General features: G+C 49.0%; 1 protein-coding gene across 1 annotated transcript in view; it reads right to left on the bottom strand.

The window, feature by feature from the left end:
• Nucleotides 1–12,541, bottom strand: part of UNC5D (unc-5 netrin receptor D) — a 1,128,748-nt gene that overhangs the window by 399,673 nt on the left and 716,534 nt on the right. The window contains 1 exon segment of the mRNA XM_077484820.1: nucleotides 4,512–4,679. Within this exon segment, the coding sequence (XP_077340946.1) occupies nucleotides 4,512–4,679 (168 nt within the window).

Genomic DNA, 12,541 nt, shown 5'->3' with positions numbered 1-12,541 from the left:
CCCGTACAGTGGTGGCCAGTGGGAAGAATATCCCTTTACAGTGGTGGCCAGTAGTAAGAATATCCCTGTACAGTGGTGGCCAGTGGGAAGAATATCCCCGTACAGTGGTGGCCAGTGGGAAGAATATCCCCGTACAGTGGTGGCCAGTGGGAAGAATATCCCTTTACAATGGTGGCCAGTAGGAAGAATATCCCTGTACAGTGGTGGCCAGTGGGAAGAATATCCCCGTACAGTGGTGGCCAGTGGGAAGAATATCCCTGTACAGTGGTGGCCAGTAGGAAGAATATCCCCGTACAGTGGTGGCCAGTGGGAAGAATATCCCTGTACAGTGGTGGCCAGTAGTAAGAATATCCCTGTACAGTGGTGGCCAGTGGGAAGAATATCCCCGTACAGTGGTGGCCAGTGGGAAGAATATCCCCGTACAGTGGTGGCCAGTGGGAAGAATATCCCTTTACAGTGGTGGCCAGTAGGAAGAATATCCCCGTACAGTGGTGGCCAGTGGGAAGAATATCCCCGTACAGTGGTGGCCAGTGGGAAGAATATCCCTTTACAGTGGTGGCCAGTAGGAAGAATATCCCCGTACAGTGGTGGCCAGTGGGAAGAATATCCCTGTACAGTGGTGGCCAGTGGGAAGAATATCCCCGTACAGTGGTGGCCAGTGGGAAGAATATCCCTTTACAGTGGTGGCCAGTAGTAAGAATATCCCTGTACAGTGGTGGCCAGTGGGAAGAATATCCCCGTACAGTGGTGGCCAGTGGGAAGAATATCCCCGTACAGTGGTGGCCAGTGGGAAGAATATCCCTTTACAGTGGTGGCCAGTAGGAAGAATATCCCTGTACAGTGGTGGCCAGAGTGTCACCTTTGAAGACAAGTAAAAAGATCACTGCTGTCATGCAGATGGCTTTGTCAAGTGGAATTGGTGGTAAAATTATGCAGGCACCATAAAAAGGAGGCCAATCATCTACAGTATTGTTCAAGAAACCCCTAATAACTTGTGGAGCAACCAGGGCCGTTTTTAAGGCAGGGCAAAAGGGGCATCTGCCCTGGGCCCTGTCATTGTTGTGGGGCCCAAAGCAGCTGCCTCATACGTGCCAACTATCCTGGTTTAAATTCCCTCATCCCTTGAGGTTTTAGTCCTGTGCTGTGTCCTGATATCTCAGTGTGAAGTGCTGCTACTAATACTGCCCAACTCTGCCCTATTGTTGTGTACAGATGACTCACCTGTAGACCCTGTGTTTACATGTAAATTACCGGCATTCATACGTAAATAGTGGCGGCCAGTGGCATTGATATGTATATCATACCCCCCGAGGTCATATGCACAGTAATCTCTAGCAACCAGTCTACAAGCAGAAATCATGTGCTGTAACCTCTAGCAACTAATCAGTGAGCTGTAATGTGTGCTGTAATCTCTAACAACCAGTCAGTGAGCGGTAATGATACACTGTAACTTCTGGCAACCAATCGCAAAAGCTGCCTGATCTGATTCAGTAAACAGATTTTGAGTCAAGCTGCTATTTATTGTATGTCTCAGAGCAGGTGGAGAGCGAAGCTGCATGGGGGGGGGGGCGAGAAAAGTTTTGTCCAGGGTCCAATCAATATTACAGACGGCCCTGGGAGCAACCCTAAGGTTTCAAGGAACCCTGGCTGAGAATAGCTTTTTAAACACACGCCGGCCCTGTTTGTCAAGGTAGCTCAATATCTTTGACTTGGTAAAGATATTTACATGCTGTTATTGCAACTTCTGGGTTGCTGATCAACAAAACTCCACGTGAAAAGGGTGTACACATAGGGGAGATGTCTTCTCACTTCCTGTCCCAGTGGTGGATCTGGAGGTCCCATGCCTGATGTGGGGTCCAGTGAGGATAGGAATACATTGTTTCTCTGCCGGTGACATACTTCCTTCTTCCAGTGGTGGATAAGGTGTGGAAGAAAATTTCTTAAATAGGTTTGAAATGCTGGTGTCTAGTCGTGGTCCAGTCCTTGGTTCTGTGGTGGTTAGTTCTGTATCTAGTAAAAGTCACGAGTGTGCGCTGGTGATTACCACTCGATGTAGCAGATACATAAAACTGACCGCATACCCAATCAAACCAGGTCAGGTCACTTCCTGTGTCTCGTGATAACTTACCTGGACAATGCTGTGGTGATACAACATTCTACGTCTTTCTTCTCCTATAAGTCAGGTGACTGAGTATCTAATGTCTTCCTTTTTTCTTTCAATTTTGGATATCTTTACAGAGGAATTGGTACTTCTCTTGGGTTTACATTGCTTTCTTTGTTTCATTTGAGAAGATTACCACTAACTTGATGACCCCGTTCTGCCAAAGAACCGATCTGAAGAAAACCAGGTCTGAGTTCAGGGGCATAACTATGGGGGGTGCAGCAGTCATGACCGCAACCGGGCCCTGTGATGCAGGGGGCCCATGCAGCCCCCTCTACATATGGCCGGCAGCAGCATAGGCAGCTAGGGGTACCAGTGCAACATGCACACGGGTGGTGGAGGTGGAGGGTGACTAGCAGAGCTCCATGCTCGACTATCGCACTGGCTGCTCTTTAGTTGTGCATTCCTCGCATGACCTGTGACCTCGGCCGGCTCCTCAGAGTACCCCTCTCCTGCTCCATGCATTGCCGCTCAGTCCGATGTCTGTTTTCCCCAGCCAGAGACCCGCCCACCCCCCCCCCCCCCCCGGGCCCACACTGCACTGCATACTTCTCCCGGGTAAACAAAATTTAAGCACACAGATGCAGTGCAGCCCTATGAGAGCCCCCCCGGAGGACACTACAGGCTTGTCTGCCAGCCCCCCTCATCCCCCGTCATACACAGATGATGAAAGGTCTTTCTGGGAGATATGCTGATCACCCGTCCAGCACACTGGATGGAGCCCAGGCCAACATGGATGAGTGCGCGGCCTGCAGCTTGGTCATGGTGAGTGAGAGGACCCCATCCCCCACACACCATTACATACCCCCTCCATCTCCCCCTGGGGACAGGGACCCCTCCTCCCCTGGGGAGAGGGACCTCTTCTCACCTGGGGGCAGTAACTTCATCTGCCCTGGAGAAAAGGACCTCATCTCTTCTGGGGACGGGGACCCCATCCTGCCTAGGGACAGTCCCCCAATGGGGCACCTAAAAATAAAAAATAAAAATAATTAAAAAAAACTACTGATGCCAGTGGTGGAACTACAGGGCTCACAAACCACACCCTGGAGTTCCACCACCGGACTCGGAGGGAAGGGCCCTGGCTGGGGTTCAGGGGGGCCCTTCACGGTTTCTTGCATCGGGGCCCTGAAGGTTCTAGTTACGCCACTGTCTGAGTTCACTGTGGCAGTTGAACAAATCCAGGTTTCAGAAAACGATTCAGTGAGCGTTGCAGAGGAAGAGTCAACAGGAACATGGTTCTTCTATGGCAGGGATCTGCAATTAGCGGACCTCCAGCTGTTGCAGAACTACAAGCCCCATGAGGCATTGCAAGACTCTGACAGCCATAACCATGACACCCAGAGGCAGAGGCATGATGGGACTTTTTGTAACAGCTGGAGGTCCGCTAATTGCATATCCCTGCTCTATGGTTTCCTGGGTCACTGGGGAGGTGATCCAGTTTGATGCTGCTTCCCCACGTGACTCTGGCAGCCTTCTTGGGTCAGGCAGAGTCTATTTAAGACCCTGGCTCCCGGGATTGGGGTGCATTTTGCAAGTGGATAGTGTAGGGACAGGTCACTTGTCTGTCAGGAACAGTACTAGCGATAGGGAGAGGTTCCAGAAGAGTAAGGAGAGAGCAGGTGAATACCATCCTTCCTAGAGACCTCCCTCTCTGGGCACAGACTGCCCAGGCCGCATTCCATTCCTAGAATGCCTGAAGGTAAAAAACCTTAAGCCTTTACAACCGCTTTAAGCCATGCCTTTGCACTTCCTGTTTGCCAGATTATTGTGCTCTTTCCAGCTGATATCTCACTCCTTTGTGTATCTGCAGCTGTCCTTATCTACACTGCCCCTTATTACTGACCTTTGTCTTGTTTACTGACTACACTTCTGTTTGATTCCCAACCTGCCATATTTGCTACTGGACCCCGGCTTGATCGCCTCCTGAAGGGGCGATCCTCAGGACCACGACCTGGTACTAACACGCAGCAAAACCCATTCCCACCATCAGGAGCTCTGGTAACAACCGGCTAGTGCTTAGACTTGGGTAAGTCCACCAAGGGTGACCTGCTTGTGTTGTTATCCTGCTGGTCAGTGGGAGCCTTTCTAATGCTATAGCTACTGGTCCCCCCTCCCTCCCAGGTCTGATCCCTGATCAAGCAACCCTAACAATAGGTAACTTAAACTACTCCTGTAGTGGAAATCTCTTGGCCACACAGTGTTTGCACCATAAGCCCACTCCACCAGACTTTTTTGCACTGAAAACACCGGCTTTCCTTCCCTAAGCTGTTCGGATAACAAATCAGCAAGAAAAGAAGCCAACAGTCTACCTGAACAGTCCAGACAGTGACCTGTGCGGAACCTGACTCACCTGGGCACTGGGCCGAGCAGCTGACCTTCTGCATTGAGGAACCCACACAGAAGGCCCCACCATTGAGAGGAGTTGGGTTGGTGCAAGTCCTGGAACGTTTCTGTACACCGCGACCACAGCTTACACTGCACGCCGACCATTCTAACCAGGACGACCACCCGCCGTTCACTGGGGATAAAAAAAAAAAAAAGTGACAGTCAACACATTATATATATTATAACCAGAAGTCTCCCCAGAACCTATTTGTTGTGAGCTGTGCCCTAGTTCTTGGAGGCACCCAACTAAAACTGAGCAATGAAAACAAAATTTTCACACTGAGGTTATCTGAATAAACTTAAAGTGGTATTAAACCCAAAACCAAAAGCTTACCAATGATTAGACATGTGCGATTTGTTTCGTACGAATCTCAAATTCGTACGAATTTCTCAAAATTCGTACATTCGGGAGGATCCGAAATACGAATTGCCGTGCGTCCGAATTCTGTACGAAATACAAACTTTTGTTTACGAATTCCGGATCTCAGTCATTATGCTTATTATGACTTGCAGAAGACTTCTGTTATAGAAGTCAATGTAAGTTGCCTGAAGACATCAGTGAAGGACTTTCCTCCTCTCTGGGCTGCCAAGAAAAGAACAAAGTGATCCAATGTTTCTTCTTCAATGGGCTGAACTCCCTGTGTAGAAGTTCTCAGTTTAACCATTTAAAGACTAAATCTTTTCTGACACTTGTTGCTTACAAGTAAAAGTCCTGTATTTTCTGCTAGAAAATCACTCAGAAGCCCCAAAAATTATATATATATATTTTTTTAGCAGAGACCCTAGGGAATAAAATAGCCATTGTTGCAATATTTTATGTGACGCTGTATTTGCGCAGCGGTCTTTCAAACGCAAGTTAGCCCTTTTGTTTTTCAGTGGACCTCTAGGGAGCACTGACATTAGCAGCGTGACATACAGCAATGACACCTGCACCGTGATATAGAGCACTGACACCAGCACCGTGATAGAGTGATCTGACACCAGCACCGTGATAGAGCTGGTGGTGGGGGTGTAATGGTTCAGGCTGGTGGTGGGGGTGTAATGGTGTGGGGGATGGGGTATCACCGGTTCAGGCTGGTGGTGGGGGTGTAATGGTGTGGGGGATGGGATATCACTGGTTCAGGCTGGTGGTGGGGGTGTAATGGTGTGGGGGATGGGATATCACCGGTTCAGGCTGGTGGTGGGGGTGTAATGGTGTGGGGGATGGGGTATCACCGGTTCAGGCTGGTGGTGGGGGTGTAATGGTGTGGGGGATGGGGTATCACCGGTTCAGGCTGGTGGTGGGGGTGTAATGGTGTGGGGGATGGGGTATCACCGATTCAGGCTGGTGGTGGGGGTGTAATGGTGCGGGGGATGGGGTATCACCGGTTCAGGTTGGTGGTGGGGGTGTAATGGTGTGGGGGATGGGATATCACCGGTTCAGGCTGGTGGTGGGGGTGTAATGGTGTGGGGGATGGGGTATCACCGGTTCAGGCTGGTGGTGGGGGTGTAATGGTGTGGGGGATGGGGTATCACCGGTTCAGGCTGGTGGTGGGGGTGTAATGGTGTGGGGGATGGGGTACCTGAGTATTGTTGCTGACCATGTCCATCCCTCTATGACTACAGTGCCCCCATCTTCTGATGGCTCCTCCCAGCAGGATAATGCACCATGTCACAAAGCTCCAATCATCTCACCAGGGACCTCCCTGTCCTCCAATGGCCTCCACACTCACCACATCTCATCCAATAGAGCACCTTTGGGCTGTGGTGGAATGGGAGATCGGCATTATAGATATGCAGCCGACAAATCACATGTCACTTTGGAACAAAATCTCTGAGGAACGTTTCCGACACCTTGTTATATCTATGCCAAAAATTCCTCCTCCTACTGACCCACCAACCCTGAGGTCATGTTCATTCCTACTGACGCTGGGCCCGGGACATTTTTTGACCCCACTGGACACAATCTGTCCCCCTAAAGCTTGAAAGACAAATAACTGGCCCTTTGTTTAGAAAGGTTGGGGGCCCCTGGTTTAGGGTTTAGGAGGGCCCCAGCATGGTCAGGGCCAGATAGTATACCATATAAAATGGATGATTATGTGTCGGTTGTTTCCTCGGTTGGTTGCGGCGCTCCATAACATGACCTTGGCATGTAGACGTTGACAATCCTGAAATCTGCAGAAGATGACCAGTCAGGAAAGCACAGAATCACGGAATAGCATTAGAAATCTGCATGTGGATCGATTGTACCGATTCCTAAAGAACGATCTCTTCATAGACTTTAACTAAAGATAAAGCCATAAACAAGCCTTGGCCGGGTTCCGCCTCTTCTAGAGCTGTAATTTCAGGCAATATCCTTTCCTGCACATTACAGGGTCAGTCCTCCCGCCACTGAGGTCTCTAATTTCCTTGTCAGCTCTTTTCCCCGCGACGATCCTGACATTTCTCTTACAAGAAACACGTATTTCAGCTACAATCAATAGTTGCAGCCGGTGAACTTTTCATTCGGTCCTTGATGGCAGTCGGCTTACAGCATAGCGAGCGCTGATTGACAGCCCTGACCTGCCGGGAATTCCGAGGTTAGCGCCTCCATAGTCGGCACACAGGAGTCTCTATAAACAGAACCGCCAGGACTCCGCTATTCTATTCGTCCAAAGAGAGGTCAGGCTTCACAACACGGCGATATGGATACACATTCTATGAGCATTCCATGGACTTTCTCTTTTCCTCTATTCATTCCAATGTGTCTCCGTTTTGTGATTTCGTTGTGTGCGCAAAGATATTGACAGGCGCACAACTCAGTCCATGCTTCCAATTAGGACTGCGTGTACGTCAGCGCATGTCCGCTAATGCGCATGCATATTAGTATGGGTGTGAATACACATTGGGCACTGGCATTCTGGTACCCAGTGACCTTTTTATAGCGGTGCCAGGTAGGAGTGAGAGATGCAAGGAAGCTTGGGGGAGGGGGGTTGGGGTTGCACACTGTGCATAGCACACCCCTATACCTTGCACTCTGTACAACACAGCACATCCCTGAACTCTGCAGTGCGTACATAACGCACTACTGAACCCTGCACTCCGTAATAACGCACTTCTGAACTCTGCACTATGTACATGACGCACTGCTGAACATTGCACTCTGTACATAATGCACTTCTGAACCCTGAACTCTGTACATACCACACCTGAACATTGCACTCTGTACATAACCCATTACTGAACCCTGCACTCTGTACATAACCCATTACTGAACCCTGCACTCTGTACATAACCCATTACTGAACCCTGCACTCTGTACATAACCCATTACTGAACCCTGCACTCTGTACATAACCCATTACTGAACCCTGCACTCTGTACATAACCTATTACTGAACCCTGCACTCTGTACATAACCCATTACTGAACCCTGCACTCTGTACATAACCCATTACTGAACCCTGCACTCTGTACATAACCCATTACTGAACCCTGCACTCTGTACATAACCCATTACTGAACCCTGCACTCTGTACATAACCCATTACTGAACCCTGCACTCTGTACATAACCCATTACTGAACCCTGCACTCTGTACATAACCCATTACTGAACCTTGCACTCTGTACATAACCCATTACTGAACCCCGCACTCTGTACATAACCTATTACTGAACCCTGCACTCTGTACATAACGCACTACTGAACCCTGCACTCTGTACATAACCCATTACTGAACCCTGCACTCTGTACATAACCCATTACTGAACCCTGCACTCTGTACATAACCCATTACTGAACCCTGCACTCTGTACATAACCCAATACTGAACCCTGCACTCTGTACATAACCCATTACTGAACCCTGCACTCTGTACATAACACACTACTGAACCCTGCACTCTGTACATAACGCATTACTGAACCCTGCACTCTGTACATAACCCATTACTGAACCCTGCACTCTGTACATAACGCACTACTGAACCCTGCACTCTGTACATAACGCACTACTGAACCTTGCACTCTGTACATAACCCATTACTGAACCCTGCACTCTGTACATAACGCACTACTGAACCCTGCACTCTGTACATAACGCACTACTGAACCTTGCACTCTGTACATAACCCATTACTGAACCCTGCACTCTGTACATAACGCACTACTGAACCCTGCACTCTGTACATAACGCACTACTGAACCCTGCACTCTGTACATAACGCACTACTGAACCCTGCACTCCGTAATATCTCACTTCTGAACTCTGCACTATGTACATGACGCACTGCTGAACATTGCACTCTGTACATAATGCACTTCTGAACCCTGAACTCTGTACATACCACACCTGAACATTGCACTCTGTACATAACCCATTACTGAACCCTGCACTCTGTACATAACCCATTACTGAACCCTGCACACTGTACATAACCCATTACTGAACCCCGCACTCTGTACATAACCTATTACTGAACCCTGCACTCTGTACATAACGCACTACTAAACCCTGCACTCTGTACATAACCCATTACTGAACCCTGCACTCTGTACATAACCCATTACTGAACCCTGCACTCTGTACATAACCCATTACTGAACCCTGCACTCTGTACATAACCCAATACTGAACCCTGCACTCTGTACATAACCCATTACTGAACCCTGCACTCTGTACATAACACACTACTGAACCCTGCACTCTGTACATAACGCATGACTGAACCCTGCACTCTGTACATAACCCATTACTGAACCCTGCACTCTGTACATAACGCACTACTGAACCCTGCACTCTGTACATAACGCACTACTGAACCTTGCACTCTGTACATAACCCATTACTGAACCCTGCACTCTGTACATAACACACTACTGAACCCTGCACTCTGTACATAACGCACTACTGAACCCTGCACTCTGTACATAACACACTACTGAACCTTGCACTCTGTACATAACCCATTACTGAACCCTGCACTCTGTACATAACACACTACTGAACCCTGCACTCTGTACATAACCGACTACTGAACCCTGCACTCTGTACATAACGCACTACTGAACCCTGCACTCTGTACATAACGCACTACTGAACCCTGCACTCTGTACATAACGCACTACTGAACCCTGCACTCTGTACATAACCCATTACTGAACCCTGCACTCTGTACATAACCCATTACTGAACCCTGCACTCTGTACATAACCTATTACTGAACCCTGCACTCTGTACATAACCCATTACTGAACCCTGCACTCTGTACATAACCCATTACTGAACCCTGCACTCTGTACATAACCCATTACTGAACCCTGCACTCTGTACATAACCCAATACTGAACCCTGCACTCTGTACATAACCCATTACTGAACCCTGCACTCTGTACATAACACACTACTAAACCCTGCACTCTGTACATAACGCATTACTGAACCCTGCACTCTGTACATAACCCATTACTGAACCCTGCACTCTGTAAATAACTCACTACTGAACCCTGCACTCTGTACATAACGCACTACTGAACCTTGCACTTTGTACATAACCCATTACTGAACCCTGCACTCTGTACATAACGCACTACTGAACCCTGCACTCTGTACATAACGCACTACTGAACCCTGCACTCTGTACATAACGCACTACTGAACCTTGCACTCTGTACATAACCCATTACTGAACCCTGCACTCTGTACATAACGCACTACTGAACCCTGCACTCTGTACATAACCGACTACTGAACCCTGCACTCTGTACATAACGCACTACTGAACCCTGCACTCTGTACATAACGCACTACTGAACCCTGCACTCTGTACATAACCCATTACTGAACCCTGCACTCTGTACATAACCCATTACTGAACCCTGCACTCTGTACATAACGCACTACTGAACCTTGCACTCTGTACATAACCCATTACTGAACCCTGCACTCTGTACATAACGCACTACTGAACCCTGCACTCTGTACATAACGCACTACTGAACCCTGCACTCTGTACATAACGCACTACTGAACCTTGCACTCTGTACATAACCCATTACTGAACCCTGCACTCTGTACATAACCCATTACTGAACCCTGCACTCTGTACATAACCCATTACTGAACCCTGCACTCTGTACATAACGCACTACTGAACCCTGCACTCTGTACATAACGCACTACTGAACCCTGCACTCTGTACATAACGCACTACTGAACCCTGCACTCTGTACATAACGCACTACTGAACCCTGCACTCTGTACATAACGCACTACTGAACCCTGCACTCTGTGCATAACGCACTACTGAACCCTGCACTCTGTACATAACGCACTACTGAACCCTGCACTCTGTGCATAACCCATTACTGAACCCTGCACTCTGTACATAATGCACTACTGAACCCTGCACTCTGTACATAATGCACTACTGAACCCTGCACTCTGTACATAATGCACTACTGAACCCTGCACTCTGTACATAATGCACTACTGAACCCTGCACTCTGTACATAATGCACTGCTGAACCCTGCACTCTGTACATAATGCACTACTGAACCCTGCACTCTGTACATAATGCACTACTGAACCCTGCACTCTGTACATAATGCACTGCTGAACCCTGCACTCTGTACATAATGCACTACTGAACCCTGCACTCTGTACATAATACACTGCTGAACCCTGCACTCTTTATATAGCACGCCTGAACCCTACCTCATGAATAAATAAATAAAACGATTCTCTGAACCAACTGCCAGCCAGACACGAATATTGATGAAGGTATTATCACTCCATATCCAGGCAGTAGCATGCTCGCTATACCTCGGGGCAATACCTGAGATGCCACTGATGTTTGTGAATGGAAGAGAACGTAGTGATATAGCTTCCTAGTAGATTAGGTTGAAAAAAGTGCCCAGGTCCATCCAGGCCAACCTACGAGTGTCATGTGTTCAACTCTAAATGTTCACACCACCCCCTCGGAATCACAGCATAGCCAATGTGACAATGGCCGTGTTCACCTCAAGTTTACCCCCCCCCCCCCCCCCCAGCATCAGCATGTTTCATCATCTCCAAAACATTGTAGCAAAAATTGAGATCACCTTGGGGTATCTTCTTTCCAAAAAAGGGTAATTTGGGGGACGGGGGGTGGGGCTTGTACTATTCTAGCATTATAATTTTATTTTAGCAAAAGCTTTGGGTGTTTTCACATTTTATTGTTATTAAATTACCATAATTAAAAAATACCACCAAAATAAATCTCTAAAAATAATTTACAAAAAAGTTTAGATACAGTGGTGACACATGGCAGAGTAGTTGTCAGTCATGGGTGTCCGCAGGTAGGGGCAAGGGGGGGTCAAGTGCCCCCCCCCCTGGAATCAGGGATCAGATCTTAAATTCAACACAGTTCCATCGCTATCGGGGTGCGGTCAGCCCATACCCGTGTGCACCCCGCCAGTGGGGTGACACCATCAAGGTTCTGTCAAGCTCCCATATTAGGGTAGTGTGACTGCAGGCTCTTTTCCCTGCTCAGTCAAGCTGAGAACTCGGCGGCGAAACTGCAGCCTGGAAAAAAGCTGAGAGAGAGAGTGCTACAGGAAAAAGAACGAGGAGCGTGGTGGGCAGAAGCCAGAGAAAGAGAGAGCCACTCTGCCCCATGCCACCAGAGAGAACCACGCTGTCCAGCGCCGCCAGAGAAAACCACGCTGCCCCACCCCACCAGAGAGAACCACGCTGTCCAGCGCCGCCAGAGAGAACCACGCTGTCCAGCGCCGCCAGAGAGAACTACGCTGCCCCACACCACCAGAGAGAACCACGCTGTCCAGTGCCGCCAGAGAGAACCACGCTGCCCCACACCACCAGAGAGAACCACGCTGTCCAGCGCCGCCAGAGAGAACCACGCTGCCCCACACCACCAGAGAGAACCACGCTGTCCAGCGCCGCCAGAGAGAGCCACGCTGTCCAGCGCCGCCAGAGAGAACCACGCTGTCCAGCGCCGCCAGAGAGAACCACGCTGCCCCACACCACCAGAGAGA

This window comes from Lithobates pipiens, unplaced genomic scaffold (assembly GCF_037356315.1).
Source record: "Lithobates pipiens isolate NorthernLeopardFrog02 unplaced genomic scaffold, aLitPip1_a1.2 Scaffold_162, whole genome shotgun sequence".
NCBI classification, from domain to species: Eukaryota; Metazoa; Chordata; class Amphibia; order Anura; family Ranidae; genus Lithobates; species Lithobates pipiens.
This window is presented reverse-complemented; position numbering and strand designations above follow the sequence as displayed.